We start from the raw sequence: 18,483 nt of genomic DNA on the forward strand, positions 1-18,483 counted from the left end.
ACGACCTCTTCCACCTTGAAGGACAAGGGCAGCAGACGCATGGGAACACCACCACCTCCAAGTTCCCCTCCAAGTCACACATCATCCTAACTTAGAAGTATATCGCCGATCCTTCATCGTCACTGGGTCAAAATCCTGGAACTCCCTCCCTAACAGCACTGTGGGAGCACCTTCACCACACGGACTGCAGCGGTTCAAGGCGGCGGCTCACCACCACCTTCTCGAGGGCAACTAGGGATGGGCAATAAATGCTGGCATTGCCAACGACGCCCACATCCCATAAAAATGAATTTAAAAAAAACCTTGGTTAGACCACACTTAGAGTACTGCGTACAGTTCTGGTCGCCATATTATAAAAAGGATATAGAGGCACTGGAGAGGGTGCAGAGAAGATTTACAAGGATGATACCAGAAATGTGAGGGTATTCATATCAGGAAAGGATGAACAGGCTGGGTCTCTTTTCTCTTGAAAAGAGAAGGCTGAGGGGTTTTTAAAATTATGAAAGGTTTTGATAGAGTGGATAGAGAGAGAATGTTTCCACTTGTGGGGAAGAACATAACTAGAGGCCATCAATATAAGATAGTCACCAAGAAATCCAAATAGGGAATTCAGGAGAAACTTCTTTACCCAGAGAGTGGTGAGAATGTGGAACTCGCTACCACAGGGAGTGGTTGAAGTGAATAGTATAGATGTATTTAAGGGAAGGCTAGATAAGCATATGAGGGAGAAGGGAATAGAGGGTTATGCTGATAGTTAGATGAGGAAAGATGGAAGGAGGCTCGAGTGGAGCATAAACGCCAGCATGGACTGGTTGGACCGAATGGCCTGTTTCTGCCGTATATCCGATGTAATCCGATGCATCCACAGCCACGGTGGCAGCAGTCTGAGCTTCCATTGCAGCACTCAGACGTTGGGTGGCTTCTGCTTGTGCTGCAATGGAAGCGGAGACATCGGCCATCAGACCCTGCATCAAAGATTGGGTACACAAGTGCGCAAATGGAGTTGGCCATCACTTCCACGCTGGAAAGGATGGGCTCCAAGCTCTGCACCTGGACTCCTCCAGTCAGAAATGATATTGGGTCAAAGGATCAGGATAGTGAAACAGTTTGGGTGGAGATAAGGAATAATAAGGGGAAAAAGTCACTAGTGGGCGTAGTCTATAGGCCTCCTAACAGTTGCAACTCTGTTGGTCGGAGTATAAATCAGGAAATAGTTGGGGCTTGTAATAAGGGAACAGCTATAATCATGGGGGATTTTAACTTTCATATTGACTGGACTAATCAAATTGGGCATGGCAGCACTGAGGAAGAGTTCATAGAGTGTATTAGGGACGGGTTCCTTGAGCAGTATGTAACTGAAACAACCGGGGGCAGGCAATCTTAGATCTGGTCCTGTGTAATGAGACAGGATTAATAAAAAATGTCCTTATAAAGGATCCCCTTGGAATGAGTGACCATAACATGGTTGAATTCCAAATTCAGTTTGAGGGTGAGAGTGTTGGATATCAAACCAGCGTACTGAGCTTAAATAAAGGAGACTATGAAGGTATGAGAGTAGAATTGACTAAAGTGGACTGGGAAAACAGATTAAAGTGTAAGACGGTACAAGAGCAGTGGTCTACATTCAAGGAGATATTTCACATCTTTCAAGATAAATATATTCTACTGAGGAAAAAGGGGAGTAAAAGAAAAGACAGCCATCCGTGGCTTAGTAAAGTAATAAAGGATAGTATTCGACTGAAAACAAGGGCATATAAAGTAGCCAAATCTAGTGGGAGGATAGAAGATTGGGAAGCATTTAAAAGCCAGCAAACAATAACTAAAAGATTAATTAAGAAAGGGAAGATAGATTATGAAAGTAAACTAGCAAAATATATAAAAACAGATAGCAAGAGTTTCTACAGCTATATAAAAAGAAAAAGGGTGGCTAAAGTGAACGTTGGTCCCTTAGAGGATGGGACCGGGAAACTAGTGGTGGGGAACATGGAGATGGCAAAGACGTTGAACAAATATTTTGTATCAATCTTTACACTAGAGGACACTAAAAATATCCCAACACTGGACAAACAGGGGGCAATGGGGGGGAGGAGCTCAACACGATTAAAATCACTAAGGAGATGGTACTCAGTAAAATAATGGGACTTAAGGCGGATAAATCCCCCGGACCTGATGGCCTACATCCTAGGGTCTTGAGAGAAGTGGCGGTAGGGATTGTGGATACATTGGTGATCATTTTCCAGAACTCCCTGGACTCAGGAAAGGTCCCGGCAGATTGGAAAACTGCTAATGTAACACCCTTATTTAAGAAGGGAAGTAGACAAAAAGCTGGAAACTATAGACCAGTTAGCCTAACATCTGTGGTTGGCAAAATGTTGGAGTCCATTATTAAGGAAACAGTAACAGAGCATTTGGATAAACATAATTTAATAGGACAGAGTCAGCATGGTTTTACGCAGGGGTAAGTCATGTTTGACAAATTTGCTTGAATTCTTTGAGGATGTAACATACAGGGTGGATAAAGGGGAACCAGTGGATGTAGTGTATTTGGACTTCCAAAAGGCATTTGACAAGGTTCCACACAAAAGATTACTGATCAAGATAAAAAAATCACGGGATTGGGGGTAATATACTGGCATGGGTGGAAGATTGGCTATCTAACAGAAAACAAAGAGTTGGGATAAATGGTTCGTTCTCGGGCTGGCAATCAGTAACTAGTGGTGTTCCGCAGGGGTCAGTGCTGGGACCCCAACTCTTTACAATCTATATTAACGATTTGGAGGAAGGGACCGAGTGCAACATATCCATGTTTGCCGACGATACAAAGATGGGAGGGAAAGCAGTGAGTGAGGAGGACATAAAAAACCTGCAAAAGGACAGACAGGCTAAGTGAGTGGGCAGAGATTTGGCAGATGCAATATAATGTTGGAAAGTGTGAGGTTATGCACTTTGGCAGAAAAAATCAAAGAGCAAGTTATTATCTAAATGGAGAGAAACTGCAAAGTGCTACAGTACAAAGGGATCTGGGGGTCCTGGTGCATGAAACACAAAAAGTTAGTATGCAGGTGCAGCAGGTGATCAGGAAGGCCAATGGAATCTTGGCTTTTATTGCAAGGGGGATGGAGTATCACAGAATCACAGAATCCCCACAGTGCAGATAGAGGCCATTTCGGCCCATCGAGCCTGCACCGACACATATCCCACCCTATCCCCGTAACCCCACGTATTTAATCCCCTAACACTAAGGGTCAATTTATCATAGCCAAATCAACCTAACCCGCACATCTTTGGACTGTGGGAGGAAACCGGAGCACCCGGAGGAAACCCACGCAGACACAGGGAGAATGTGCACACTCCACACAGACAGTCGCCCGAGGCCAGATTTGAACCCGGGTCCCTGGTGCTGTGAGGCAACAGGGAAGTCTTGCTGCAGTTATACAGGGTATTGGTGAGGCCACACCTGGAATACTGTGTGCAGTTTTGGTTTCCATATTTAAGAAAAGATATACTTGCTCTCGAGGCGGTTCAGAGAAGGTTCACTCCGTTGATTCCAGAGATGAGGGGGTTGACGTATGAGGAAAGGTTGAGTAGGTTGGGACTCTACTCATTGGAGTTCAGAAGAATGGGAGGCGATCTTATCAAAACATATAAGATTGTGAGGGGGCTTGATCGGGTGGATGCGGTGAGGATGTTTCCACTGATGGGTGAGACTAGAACTAGGGGGCATAATCTTAGAATAAGGGGCTGCCCTTTCAAAACTGAGATGAGGAGAAACTTCTTCACTCAGAGGGTAGTAAATCTATGGAATTTGCTACCCCAGAGAGCTGCGGAAGCTGCAACATTAAATAAATTTAAAATGGAGATAGACATTTTCCTAGCAGATAAGGGAATTAGGGGTTACGGGGAGAGGGCAGGGAAGTGGACGTGAGTCTAGATTCAGATCAGCCATGATCCTATTGAATGGCGGAGCAGGCCCGAGGGGCCGTATGGCCCTCTCCTGCTCCTATTTCTTATGTTCTTATGCTCCTTGACATCGCACACAGGCTTCCCACTGCACCAAGCATTTCATTGTGCAGACCAATCAGCGTTCTTCTGTAGGCCACCACATTGAAGTCCTCATCGGAGTCCTCTGCAGCAGAACTCATGTGCGGTCTCGCCCTCTGGGGAGCTGGCACCTGCACTACCCTTGCCTCCTGCCCTGGCTGCAGGCCACTCGTGCCCGGTGTCTCACCATCTGCAGTTCCCACATCTAAGCTATCCTCTAAATTATGTGGAGTGCCAGTATCTGAGCTGGTGGCTGAGTGTGTGAAATTGAGTGATCAAATCAACTTTTATTGTCATTGTTAGTGCACAAGTGCAGTACAACGAAATGTAGGCTTGCGGCTCCCGAGAGTGTACAATTTGGATTAGGACACTTAAACATTTCAACATACATTTGTACATATATATTAGCATAAATATGACCATAATAAAGTGCATCGGCAGATGTGCAGGCTTTAGTGTTTATTTGTGGAGTTCAGTAGGATGACAGCCCTGGGAAAGAAGCTGTTCCTAAATCTGGTCGTACGGGTGCGAATGCATCTGTAGCGTCTTCCAGATGGTAGGAGGGCGAACAGACTGTGGCTGGGGTGGGTAGGGTCTTTGATGATGGACAGTGCCCTCCGTAGGCAGCGTTTCTGATATATATGTTCTATGGTCGGTAGCCGGGTGCCGGTAATGCGTTGGGCAGTTTTGACTACCCGCTGCAGGGCTTTCCGGTCATGGGAGCTACAGCTGCCATACCATACCGTGATACAGTTTGTCAGGATGCTCTCTATAGTGCAGCGGTAGAAGTTAGAGAGGATCAGGGGTGACAGATTACATCCCTTCAGCCTCCTCAAGAAATATAGGCGCTGCTGGGCCTTCTTCACCAGAGAGGAGGTGTTGAGGGACCAGGAGAGGTCTTCCGTGATGTGGACTCCGAGGAACTTAAAGCTGACCACCCTTTCCACCTCCGCCCCATTGATGTGGATGGGGGTGTGACTTCCGCCTTTAGACTTCCTGAAGTCCACAATTATTTCCTTTGTTTTCTTGGTGTTAAGGGCCAGGTTGTTGTCGGTGCACCACTTCACGAGATGCTGGACCTCCTCCCTGTAGGCTGACTCATCGTTGTTGGTGATCTGGCCTACTACCGTGGTGTCATCTGCAAACTTGATGATGGTGTTGGAACCATGAACAGCCACACAGTCGTGGGTGAAGAGGGAGTAGAGGAGGGGGCTCAGCACACATCCTTGTGGGGCCCCCGTGTTCAGGGTCGGGGGGGGGGGCGGGGGGGGGGGGGGGAGGTGTGGTTACCTAATTTGACAGACTGGGGTCTGTTAGGAAGTCCAGGGTCCAGTTGCAGAGGGAAGTGTTCAGGCCAAGAGTTTGGAGTTTGGTGGCCAGCTTGTTGGGGACGATAGTGTTGAATGCTGAGCTGTAGTCTATAAACAACATTCTGATGTAGGTCTCCTTACCATGGGCTGGGTCTTCAGCATCACTGCCTTCTTCCTCTTCCACCTGTTGCTCTGCCAGCACTGCCTGGCCAGGTTGCAGTTCTGGGGTATCTGAAAGGAGAAAGGCACAAGGGTGGGGTTGTGGTGCAGGGAGGGGGGAAAGTAAGAGGTGCATGCTGACACCATCTGCAGCTTTTAAATCAAAAGACATCATGGGATGAGGGGGAAGTGGGATGTGAGGAGGAGGATTAGGTATGAGGATTACCGTCATCTTTGATGGTTTTAGCCCCGCCGCTGGTCACGGGCTCAGTGATGGAGAGCACCATCTCCTCCATCGGGGTAAGGTGTTGCCGGCACGCCTGTCTCCCTGTGGGTAGCCCCTGCTGCCTCTGGTTATGCGCCAACTTGTCCTGCAAGAGAGAGGGAAGTGTGTCAGTGAATGTGATGAAACCTGTTTCATCATGTGCCTGTCATGGTTGAATAGTGTGTGCAAGCTGTGAGATGTGGGTGTGGGGCTAGCAGCAGTGCTACATGTGTGAGGGTGAGGTGAAGCTCAGAATGTGAGGTAGGAGTCCTGATTGATAGAGATTGTTGGTAGGTGAGTGATAGGGGTGTGGTGCATGCAGTAATGTGTGAGGTTAGTGGTGCAGTTGGTGGGATATGGCATTTGAAGATGAATTCACTGACCTTGATCACTCGTGTGAGGTCATTGAACTTTTTTTGCGGAACTGGATCCAGGTCCTCGGGGCTTGGTGCCTGGCATTGACCGCCACGGCTACCTGCTCCCACTGCCTTCTCAGAATGCGTCTGGAGGACACCATGTGGATAGAGGACCTCTCTCCTCCTGTCCACCTCCCCCACCAAGGCCTCCAGTGCAGCATCTGAGCATCTTGGAGCCCGCTCTCTCACTTGTTGTGCCATTAGTTACTGTTCTTGCAGATCAGACTCTCTGCCCCAGCCATTTCCAACACCTATCCTGCCAGAAAGCACCTCCCCTTTAAGAGGCGTTAAGTAGTTCCGGCTTGCTTTAAGTGGTGCTAGCCTCGCACGAACTTGGGCCCCCTGCTGAGGCGTAGCGCCACTCAACAGCACATTTAGCACTGAGCTGTACACTGCAATCTTTTAAATTAGCAGGCAGCACAAAGTTAGTCTGCTGCCGGCATCGGAACCAGCAGGGCACGGGTTAATCGCGTATCGCGATCCCCGAGCCCGTTTTTGGGGGCTATCCAATTTAGCCCCTAAACTGTTTCCAGTGGCAGGAGGGTCGGTAACCAGAGGACACAGAGTTAAGGTGATTGGCAAAAGAACCAGAGGGGAGATGAGAATCTTTTTACGCAGCGAGTTGTTGTGAAAGGGCAGTGGAAGCAGATTCAATAGAAACTTTCAAAAGGGAATTGGATAAATACTTGAAGGGGAAAAATTTGCAGGGCTCTGGGGAAAGACCAGGGGAGTGGGACTAATTGGAGAGCTCTTTCAAACAGCGACACAGGTTCGATGGGCCGAATGGCGGCCTCCTGTGCTGGGTGTGGGGAACAGCGACACCCTGTGGTTAAATCAGACTGAGCTCTCGGGAGTTTCAACACTTTAAATCTACCAGTTTGACTACTTCAGATATTTAAATTGATAAACTTATCAGCAACTTGCTTATTGTGCAGATCATTCACGTTGGTCTCTCCAGGGATCCGCATGAACCGGCCCGTCCCTCACCCGCTGCCGGTTTCCAGCACTTCCAGTTCCGACAGAAAGTGACTGAAGGTCGAAGCCGCTGATTCCGGGGTTGAAGGAGTCAATGTTTTGATTAAATGGGCTGGTGACCTTTACAGGGTAGAAGCCGGCTTTTGTTGCCGCCGGTTACAGGCCTGATATTCATCAGAACCGAATATCGCCACTTTACCGCCTCTGCCCAGTCCAATATTCCCACCGCAGTCTCTGCGCTTTCTCCTGAACACCAGGCTCACATTCCCAGTGGGAAAACCAGGGGAGGAATTAACACCTACGGACTCTGCAATCCAGGGAATTCCAGAGCAAATAAACCTTTGGAAAATTCAACATCTGAAGTAGGGAATTCGATACAAAACAGCTAAAATCCTGAAAGTGTTTGACATGGAAATTTAGGGATTAGGAAATGAATAAACTGAAATATTTAGGAATTTGGGTTAGATGAAAAGGGGTAGGAGGAGGCTTGTGTGGAGCACTCCCCACACCCTTTAATATCCCACCCAGTCTAATCACACTCTCCTGCTCACTCCCCGTACCCTTTAATATCCCACCCAGTCTAATCCCACTCTCCTGCTCACTCCCCGTACCCTTTAATATCCCACCCAGTCTAATCCCACTCTCCCCCTCACTCCCCATACCCTTTAATATTCCACCCAGTCTAATCACACTCTCCTGCTCACTCCCCGTACCCTTTAATATCCCACCCAGTCTAATCCCACTCTCCCCCTCACTCCCCATACCCTTTAATATCCCACCCAGTCTAATCCCACTCTCCCCCTCACTCCCCGTACACTTTAATATCCCACCCAGTCTAATCCCACTCCCCCCTCACTCCCCGTACCCTTTAATATCCCACCCAGTCTAATCCCACTCCCCGTACCCTTTAATATCCCACCCAGTCTAATCCCACTCTCCTGCTCACTCCCCATACCCTTTAATATCCCACCCAGTCTAATCCCACTCCCCTGCTCACTCCCCATACCCTTTAATATCCCACCCAGTCTAATCCCACTCTCCCCCTCACCCTTTAATATTCCACCCACAGCTCTTCTCTTCAACTCTATCCGTGGTCATCCGCTGCCCTTTCTTCCCCCAATTTCCTCTCTTCAATTGCTTAAGATAAAAAGATTTTTTACCTTTAAACTTCCGGCTGTGTCTCTGCTGAACTGCTTCTACTGGTTTTTCAGCTCTGCTGGCTTGTAGTTGCAGGTCCACTTGCTGTTCGGTGACTCGTTCTACCGGTTTTCAGCTTTGCTGGTCACTGGTTTATGGTTTTACTTTTTCTCCGCCGTTTTGATCTACGGTGACCTCCAACTTGCGGCGAGTTCGCCATCATCATTACTGCATCGCTCCCGACTCTCATTCCTACAGCAACAACCTCCATCCTCGAACTCTCCACCCTTCAAATAGCTTCTGGACTTCACTCGCCTGCTTTGGACAGCGGTTCGTCGATGCTCCGTGCCGGCCCCATCCTGCTCACGTTGGCTTGTCCTTCCATGGGACCTCTGGCTCTGACCCTGGTCTTCAGACTATTCCAACCTATTCCCTGCTACCAGGAAATATGTATTCCATTAATTATTACATTTAAACAGACCCATGTAACCTGAGCTTTTCCCCGTGTCCATTCGCGTGCGCACTTTGGCTGCCGCTCCGGACCCGAGCCATTCCACTTTTCCCCCCTATTTTCCTTTTCTCTCTATCCCTCCCTGACCGCTCTCTCCTGTCGTCATGCCTCCTTTCATCGCCCCTCTCTCGGATACTCTGCCCTCCCAAATCCCTACCTTAATCCTTCAGCACTCCTCGACCTTCCTCCTCTCCTGCCGCCGTCCCAGGCTTGACTCCCTCTTCGATAAGCCCACAGCTTCCCTCTGTGCCTCTCTTGGCATCCTACGAAGGGGCCATCGAGGCACTCATCGCTGCCGCTTTACGAGCAGCAACCCCAACTGTCCCATCCTACTCTCTTGACGACCTTCCCGCCCACTGGGGGCAAATCTGGCCAATCTCCTCCCCATCCAACTCACCCCTCCCAGCACTGACCCTGTGGACGATGGCAGTGGGTCAGCCATTACCAACCCTCTCCGCATCTCCCTCCAGAATGTCCGTTCACTTGTGAACAAGGCCCTTGCCATCCATGAGCTTATCGTGGATGACTGCATCGACATCATGGCCCTGATCCGCGGAAACTTGGTTGAGGGGTGATGACACCTTACCCTTAAATGAAGCCTCCCCACCTGGCTATACCTTGCACCATTTGCCCCGCCCAGACCGCCATGGTGGCGGTGTGGCTCCCATCACCAAATCACACCTTGGTCTCTCCCCCATTCCTCCCGCACTTTCTCCTCCTTTGAGCATCTCACCTTATTCCACCCCTCTCACCTCATTTAAAATTCTTGTTTTCTACCGCCCACCTAAGTACCATAAAAATGTTATTACAGAGATATCTTCACTGTTCTCCCTCAGTCTCTGCACCAAGCGAATTCTCATCCTCGGTGATTTCAACCTCCATCTCAATTAACATGCTCTCTCTCCTGAGTTCACTAGCCTCCTACCCTCCCTTAATCTCTCCCTCCATGTAAACTCCCCAACCCATATTCACGGCCACCCCCTCGACCTTGTCGTCTCTCTCGGCCTCGCTACTCCCATCGTGTCAATCGCAGATAAGGCCATCTCTGACCACTTCCTCGGATCGCTTTCCACTCGCCTCCGCCCCCCCCATCCACCCACCTCCCCCAACCCTACTTCCTTCTGTGTCCACCCCTGGAAAAAACTCTCACAACTGCACTTATGAAATCCCAACTGTCCAGCCTCTGGCCCTCCATTCACCCTGACATTTCTGCTCAACCACACCCTCACCACTATCTTTGATGCCCTGGTCCCATTCTACCCAGTCTTCTGCCTGCACCAACCCCTCCCAAGGACAGTTGCACAGATTCCAATTCACTAATCTTCCTGTGCGAGCCCATCACCGAGGGCTGTTAAGCTATTTAGCCAAGGGGGGAGGGAGAGTCACCCCAGCAGTGTTCAGCTCCTCAGATAATGAAGCAGTCCGTGCCCACATGCAGCAAGAGCTGGACAACATCCAGGCTTGGGCTGGTAAGTGGCAAGTAACATTTGCGCCACACAAGTGCCGGAAAATGACCATCTCCAACAAGAGAAAGCATAACTATTATCACATTGCTGTTTGTAGGAGCTTGCTGTGCACAAATTGGCGGCTGCATTTCCTACATTACTACAGACTACACTTCACAAGTACTTCATTGGCTGTAAATCGCTTTGGAAAGTCCAGAGGTCATGAAAGGTGCTCTAGAAATACAAGTTCTTTATTTCTTTCCAGAGGCTGGGTATTCTGCGGCAAGTCTCACCTCCCGACTCCCCAAAGCCTTTCCACTATCTACAAGGCACAAGTCAGGAGTGTGATGGAATACTCTCCACTTGCCTGGATGAGTGCAGCCCCAGCAACACTCAAGAAGCTCGACACCATCCAGGACCTTAAACATTCACTCCCTCCACCACCGGCGCACCATGGCTGCAGTGTGTACCATCTACAAGATGCACTGCAGCAACTCGCCAAGGCTTCTTCGGCAGCACCTCCCAAACCCGCGACCTCTTCCACCTAGAAGGACAAGGGCAGCAGGCGCATGGGAACACCACCACCTCCAAGTTCCCCTCCAAGTCACACACCATCGCCGATCCTTCATCGTCGCTGGGTCAAAATCCTGGAACTCCCTCCCTAACAGCACTGTGGGAGCACCTTCACCACACGGACTGCAGCGGTTCAAGAAGGCGGCTCACCACCACCTTCTCAAGGGCAACTAGGGATGGGCAATAAATGCTGGCCTTGCCAGCGACGCCCACATCCCGAGAATGAATTAAAAAATAGCGCCATCATCCGACACGTATTTAAAGAGAAACATTATTCTGCTTTCTCTGGGTCTGTGCAGCATCGCGGGAAGCCACGTTCAGAGTTAATGAAAGGAAACTAGACTTTAAACAGTAACTTTAAATAATGTACACTTTAATTGAAGATACTGATACAAAGACAGAAAGATAAGAGTTTAAAAATAAGGACAGGAGTTTCTTGCTTCACTAATATTTCCAGGGTAGCTTTATACAATGCCCGGTGACATCACCTCCCCGGGGCTCTAGTAACCAGATCCTCATTTACGACTTTACCCAGCAAAGCTGCATGCTCAGGATTGATAGGAGTGCAGAATCCGGTCACCGCCACACCAGGAGAAATTGGCAACGACAGATTCAACGAATTCCCATGGGATTAACAGACAGATTAGATAGACGAGTAAACTTTCCCCAACTCCCATTCCTTGGCTGAAACACTGGAGTTGATTGGAGTGTTGGGACTTGCGGTGAGACGCCCGGTCTCCGGACTATTTCATCAGCCGCTCCAGGTTGGGGTTAATGAATGAGAATCCCAGGAACGCTGCCTGGTCCATAGAGTCAATCAGATTCTTGTCCCCCTGAGAGAGCCGCGGCTTCTCGCTCAGAAACTCACGGTCAAAGTTACTGTAATCGCCGGCCGATTTCTGAAAATACACAAGAAAAGTGAAACCGTGAATGAAACACAGGATCCGCTGGAGAGAGAGGGGGGGGGGGGGGGAGAAAGAGAGGGGGGGGAGAAAGAGAGGGGGGGGGAGAAAGAGGGGGGGAGAAAGAGGGGGGAGAAAGAGAGAGGGGGCAGGGAGAGAGAGGGGGGGAGAGAGAAGGGGGGAGAGAGAGAAGGGGGGAGAGAGAGAAGGGGGGAGAGAGAGAAGGGGGGGAGAGAGAGAAGGGGGGGAGAGAGAGAAGGGGGGGAGAGAGAGAAGGGGGGGAGAGAGAGGGGGAGAGAGAGAGAGCGGGGCGGGGGGGGGGGGACACAAGGGGAAACGCACCACTTTGGGTTTGAATGGAGGGTCCATTTCCTTATTCTCCAGCGCGGTCCAGTTCACTGTTTTGAAGAAGTTGTGCAGTTTGATGTTTCCCGAAATCCCAAGTCTCTTCAATGGATCTCTTTCAAAGAGCTAAAATAACAGGCCGAGTACAGCAGTGTATTAACAACTGATATTTATATAGCGCCTTAAGTGTAGTAAAACGTCCCAAAGCGATTCCTAGGAGCGATTATCAAACAAAAACTGACACTGAGCCACAGGAGGAGATATTAGGACATATAATAAAAGTTTGGTCAAAGAGGGAGGTTTTAAGGAGCGTCTTAAAGGAGGAGAGAGACGGAGAGGTTTCGGGAGGGAATTCCAGAGCTTAGGGCCCAGGCAGCTGAAGGCACGGCCGCCAATGGTGGAGCGATTAAAGTCAGGGATGCTCAAGAGGGCAGAGATCTTGGAGGGTTGTGGGGCTGGTTAACTGGTTTATAGTTACTAAGGTCTCTCTGGTGTAGCGGGAACTGTAGTGTAATTAGTGGGACTAATTGAATTTAAATTAAATCAATTAATTAATTAAAGGGTAAGTCATGGCAGGACAGCCCGGCCACGTGGTATGCTCCTCCTGCGATATGTGGGAACTCAGGGACACTTCCTGTGTCCCTGACAACTACATGTGCAGGAAGTGCATCCAGCTGCAGCTACTGACAGCCCGCATTGCGGCACTGGAGCTGCGATTGGATGCATACTGGAGCGTTCGCGATGCTCAGGACATCGTGAATAGCACGTTTACAGAGTTGGACACACCGCAGGTAGAGGTTGAACAGGAAGAAAGGGAATGGGTGTCCAACAGGTGGAGTACTAGGCACAGGCAGGTAGTGCAGGGGTCCCCTGTGGACATCCCCCTCTCAAACAGATACACCACTTTGAGTGCTGTTGGGGGGGATGGCTTATCAGAGGAAGGCAGCAGCAGCCAACTTCCTGGCACCAGGGGTGGCTCTGCTGCACAGGACGGGAGGAAAAAGAGTGGGAGAGCTATAGTAATAGGGGATTCTATTGTAAGGGGAATAGATAGGCGTTTCTGCGGCCGCAAACGAGACTCCAGGATGGTGTGTTGCCTCCCTGGTGCAAGGGTCAAGGATGTCTCAGAGCGGCTGCAGAACATCTTGGAAGGGGAGGGTGAACAGCCAGTTGTCGTGGTGCATATAGGCACCAACGATATAGGTAAAAAACGGGATGAGGTCCTAAAAGCGGAATATAGGGAATTAGGAGGTAAATTTAAAAATAGGACCTCAAAAGGGAGTAATCTCAGGATTGCTACCAGTGCCACGTGCTAGTCAGAGTAGAAATAGAAGAATATTTCAGATGAATATGTGGCTAGAGGAATGGTGCAACGGGGAGGGATTCAAGTTCCTGGGATATTGGAACCGGTTCTGGGGGAGGTGGGACCAGTTCAAACCGGACGGTTTGCACCTGGGCAGGGCTGGAACCGATGTCCTAGGGGGAGTGTTTGCTAGTGCTCTGGGGGAGGGTTTAAACTAAAATGGCAGGGGGTTGGGAACCTGAGCAGGGAGACAGAGGAAAGGGAAACAAGGATAAAAGCAAAAGATAGGAAGGAGAAAAACAAAAGTGGCAGTCAGAGAAATCAACGGTTTAAATCAAACATGGCCACGGTAAATAATAATTCTAATAGGTCTAAGAGCGTTAAAAAAACAAACCTGAAGGCTTTGTGTCTTAATGCGAGGAGCATTCGTAATAAAGGTGGATGATGGATAGGCAATGGCAAACATTCAAAGACCGAATGGATGAACTACAGAATTTGTTCATCCCAGTTTGGCATAAAAATAAAACAAAAAAGGTGACTCAACCGTGGCTAAGGAGGGAAATTAGGGATAGCATAAGATCCAAGGAGAGAACATATAAATTGGCCAGAAAAAGTAATAATCCTGAGGATTGGGAGCAGTTTAGGATTCAACAAAGGAGGACAAAGGGATTAATTAAGAAAGGGACAATAGAATATGAGAGTAAGCTTGCAGGGAACATAAAAACTGACTGTAAAAGCTTTTATAGATATGTGAAGAGAAAAAGATTGGTGAAGTCAAGCGTAGGTCCCTTGCAGTCAGAATCAGGGGAATTTATAATGGGGAACAAAGAAATGGCAGACCAACTAAATACATATTTTGGTTCTGTCTTCACAAAGGAGGACACAAATAACCTCCCAGAGATGCCGGGGAACATAGGGTCTGATGAAAGGGTGGAATTGAAAGAAATCAGTATTTGTAGGGAAATGGTGTTAGGAAAATTGATGGGACTGAAGGCTGATAAATCCCCAGGGCCTGATAATCTACATCCTAGGGTACTTAAGGAAGTGGCCCTAGAAATAGTAGATGCATTGCTGGTCATCTTCCAGAACTCGATAGACTCTGGAACAGTACCCATGGATTGGAGGGTAGCTAATGTTAGTGGTAGAGAAAAAGCAGGGAATTATAGACCGGTAAGCCTGACATCGGTAGTGGGGAAAATGCTAGAGTCCATTATAAAAGATGTAATAGCAGAGCACTTGGAAAGCAGTGACAGGATCGGACAAAGTCAACATGGATTTACAAAAGGTAAATCATGCTTGACTAATCTACTGGAATTTTTTGAGGATGTAACTGGTAAAATAGATAAGGGAGAACCAGTGGATGTGGTGTATTTGGACTTTCAGAAGGCTTTCGATAAGGTCCCGCATAAGAGATTAGCATGCAAAATTAAGGCACATGGGATTGGGGGCAAGGTATTGACTTGGATAGAGAACTGGTTGGCGGACAGAAAGCAAAGAGTTGGAATAAACGGGTCGTTTTCCGAGTGGCAGGCAGTGACTAGTGGGGTACCGCAAGGATCAGTCCTAGGACCCCAGCTGTTCACAATATATATTAATGATCTGGACGAGGGGATTGGATGTAATATCTCCAAATTTGCAGATGACACAAAGCTGGGTGGGAGGGTATGCTGTGAGGAGGATGTCGTGAAACTCCAGTACGATTTGGACAGGTTGGGTGATTGGGCGCCCTAAATGTGAGGTTATCCACTTTGGTGGCAAAAACAGGAAGGCAGATTATTTTTTGAATGGCAATAGATTGGGAGAAGGGGAAGTGCAAAGAGACCTGGGTGTCCTTGTGCACCAGTCGCTGAAGGTAAGCATGCAGGTGCAGCAGGTGGTTAAGGCGGCAAATGGTATGTTGGCCTTCGTAACAAGAAGGTTCGAGTACAGGAACAAGGATGTCTTGCTGCAGTTGTACAGGGCCTTGGTGAGACCGCACCTTGAGTATTGTGTGCAGCTTTGGTCGCCTTATCTGAGGAAGGACGTTCTTGCCATGGAAGGAGTGCAGCGAAGATTCACCAGGCTGATACCTGGGATGGCAGGAATGATGTATGAGGAGAGATTGTGTCGATTGGGCTTATACTCACTGGAGTTTAGAAGGTTGAGAGGGGATCTCATCGAAACCTATAAAATTCTGTCAGGCCTGGACAGACTAGATGCAGGAAGGATGTTTCTGACGGCCAGGGAGTCCAGAACCAGGGGTCATAGTCTTAAGGATAAGGGGTAAGCCATTTAGGACTGAAATGAGGAGGAATTTCTTCACCCAGAGAGTGGTGTACCTGTGGAATTCTCTGCCACAGAGGGCGGTGGAGGCCAGTTCATTAAATATATTCAAGAAAGAGTTGGATATATTTCTTGAGGCTAAAGGGATCAAGGGATATGGGGAGAAGGCAGGGACAGGGTACTGAATTTGGATGATCAGCCGTGATCTCATTGAATGGTGGAGCAGGCTCGAAGGGCTGAATGGCCGACTCCTGCTCCTATCTTCTATGTTTCTATGGTGGTTACAGAGATAGGGAGGGGCGAGGCCATGGAGGGATTTAATCACAAGGATGCGAATTTTAAAATCTAGGTGTTACTGGATCGGCAGCCATGGAACCCAGGTTACTGATCTGGAAAGACAGATAGCGGGCTGCTCCTGGGGGTGTGGGTTTCTTCCCTCCCCTGAAGGAGCCGAGACTGGGGGACAATGACACAGTGACGCTGTGCCCCAGGGAACATCACTCAATGTCCATCCACAGAGTGCACACATTGAAACGTATAAACTTCTGACAGGGCTAGACAGACTGGATGCAGGGAGGATGTTTCCCCTGGCTGGGGGGGTCTAGAACGAGGGGTCACAGTCTCAGGATATGGGGTCTCCACATTTAGGACTGAGATGAGGAGAAATTTCTTCACTCAGAGGGCGGTGAACCTGTGGAATTCTCTACCACAGAAGGCTGTGGAGGCCAAGTCACTGAATATATTTAAGAAGGAGATAGATTGATTTCTAGACACAAAAGGCATCAAGGGGTATGGGGAGAGAGCGGGAAATGGTATTGAGATAGAGGATCAGCCACGATCATATTGAATGGCGGAGCAGGCTCGAAGGGCCGAATGGCCGACTCCTGCTCCTATTTTTCTATGTTTCTATGACCCAATTCTGTCCCCACAACCTGCTGACACTCTCCAGGACAAGTCTCGGACTGACCGGGGTCCCGAGTGACCGGCCTCAGTCCCCACTGACCGGGGTCCCGAGTGACCGGCCTCGGTCCCCACTGACCGGGGTCCCGAGTGACCGGCCTCGGTCCCCACTGACCGGGGTCCCGAGTGACCGGCCTCGGTCCCCACTGACCGGGGTCCCGAGTGACCGGCCTCGGTCCCCACTGACCGGGGTCCCGAGTGACCGGCCTCGGTCCCCACTGACCGGGGTCCCGAGTGACCGGCCTCGGTCCCCACTGACCGGGGTCCCGAGTGACCGGCCTCGGTCCCCACTGACCGGGGTCCCGAGTGACCGGCCTCGGTCCCCACTGACCGGGGTCCCGAGTGACCGGCCTCGGTCCCCACTGACCGGGGTCCCGAGTGTCCGGCCTCGGTCCCCACTGGCCGGGGTCCCGAGTGACCGGCCTCGGTCCCCGCTGGCCGGGGTCCCGAGTGACCGGCCTCGGTCCCCACTGGCCGGGGTCCCGAGTGACCGGCCTCGGTCCCCGCTGACCGGGGTCCCGAGTGACCGACCGGGGTCCCCACTGACCGGGGTCCCGAGTGACCGACCGGGGTCCCTGCTGACCGGGGTCCCAATTTGATTCACGTTGTGTCTGATCAGTTAAGATGTTCAGACAAGGATCAAGACTTCAGTCCTTTAAATAATCGAATAATCTGCATTCAGAGAATTAATAGACTGTTCTAGATACTAAAGCCAGTACGTACTTTTTCCAGGATGTCCTTGGATTCCTTGGTGATCCAGCGTGGATAGTGTGGCGTGTCCACTCGGATAGACTCAAACAGCTCATCCTCATCATCACCGTGGAACGGTGACTGACCAATCAGCATCTCGTACAGCAGCACCCCAAACGACCACCAATCAACTGAGAATGTGTATTTCTGACCCAATAAAATCTGTCAGGAAGAGAAACAACATCAAATAGAGAGAGAGTGTGAGGCAGAGTGAGCGGGCGAGAGACGGACAGAGCGAGCGGGCGAGACCGAGCGAGCGGGCGAGAGACGGACAGAGCGAGCGGGCGAGAGACGGACAGAGCGAGCGGACGAGACCGGGCGAGAGATGGTCACCAATAGTCACAGTCATAATGGCACAGGAGGAGGCCATTCGGCCCATCGAGTCCGTGCCGGCTCTCTGTAGAGCAATCCAGTCAGTCCCATTCCCCCGCTCTATCCCCGTAGCCCTGCAAGTTTATTTCCCTCAAGTGCCTATCCAGTCTCCCCTTGAAAACATTGAGTGTCTCCGCTTCCACCACTTCCGGCGGCAGCGAATTCCAGGTCCTCACCACTCGCTGTGTAAAAAGGTTTTTCCCTCACGTCCCGCCTGTATCTCTTGCCCAAAACCTTAAATCTGTGTCCCCTAGTCCTTGTACCATCAACTAGTGGGAACAGCCTTTCCCCGTCTAGCCTATCCAAACCCATCATAATCTTGTACACCTCGATCAAATCACCCCTCAACCTCCTTTGCTCTAATGAAAACAAATCCAGCTTCTCCAACCTGTCCTTGTAGCTAAGATCCCCCATCCCCGGAACCATTCTGGTAAATCTCCTCTGCACCCTCTCAAGGGCCTTCACATCCTTCCTAAAGTGTGGTGACCAGAACTGGACGCAATACTCCAGTTGTGGCCTAACCAGCGCTTTATAAAGGTTCAGCATAACTTCTCTACCTTTGTACTCAATACCTCTATTTATGAAGCCCAAGATCCCATGGCCTAGAAATTGGGTTGGGGCGCCAAAGTGGCGCAAAAGTCGCCTGAGCGCAGGATTTAGCGCAGCGATCGGAGTGATACCGATCGCCAGAAATTCAGTTTCAGTGCCCCTCGAGGGACACGGGGCGAGGCTCAAGGCGCTCCGCGTCCCTCTTAGG

General features: G+C 49.9%; 2 protein-coding genes across 5 annotated transcripts in view; both read right to left on the reverse strand.

Annotated features, from left to right (window-relative positions):
- Positions 1 to 4,010: 4,010 nt before the first annotated feature.
- Positions 4,011 to 7,382, reverse strand: LOC147111380 (uncharacterized). The gene is made up of 3 exons (XM_086002205.1): positions 7,116 to 7,382; positions 5,737 to 5,881; positions 4,011 to 5,582 (listed from the first exon to the last, which is right to left on the reverse strand). The coding sequence occupies exons 2-3, from the start codon at positions 5,804 to 5,806 to the stop codon at positions 5,332 to 5,334; spliced, it is 321 nt and encodes a 106-aa protein (XP_085858331.1). The 5' UTR covers positions 5,807 to 5,881; positions 7,116 to 7,382; the 3' UTR covers positions 4,011 to 5,331.
- A 3,802-nt stretch (positions 7,383 to 11,184) lies between these two features.
- The window catches only part of LOC147111381 (protein kinase C delta type-like), a 102,617-nt gene continuing 95,318 nt past the window's right edge, over positions 11,185 to 18,483 (reverse strand). For all 4 annotated transcript variants that reach the window (XM_086002206.1, XM_086002208.1, XM_086002207.1 and 1 more), the window contains 3 exons: positions 17,328 to 17,516; positions 12,077 to 12,205; positions 11,185 to 11,731 (listed from right to left, as the gene is read on the reverse strand). In XM_086002206.1, coding sequence (XP_085858332.1) covers positions 11,576 to 11,731; positions 12,077 to 12,205; positions 17,328 to 17,516 — 474 coding nt within the window. In that variant the 3' untranslated portion in view covers positions 11,185 to 11,575. The remainder of the gene's footprint in view (positions 11,732 to 12,076; positions 12,206 to 17,327; positions 17,517 to 18,483) is intronic.

Source organism: Somniosus microcephalus, chromosome 11 (genome assembly GCF_052327205.1).
Source record: "Somniosus microcephalus isolate GS21.2 chromosome 11, FLI_Smic_1.0, whole genome shotgun sequence".
NCBI lineage: Eukaryota > Metazoa > Chordata > Chondrichthyes > Squaliformes > Somniosidae > Somniosus > Somniosus microcephalus.

Excerpts from the sequence above, each read along its gene's own strand:
- LOC147111380 (XM_086002205.1), bottom strand. The coding sequence starts at position 5,806 with ATGGAGGAGATGGTGCTCTCCATCACTGAGCCCGTGACCAGCGGCGGG. Across the intron at positions 5,583-5,736 it reads TAAAACCATCAAAGATGACG|ATACCCCAGAACTGCAACCT; the intron begins GTAATCCTCATA and ends TTCTCCTTTCAG.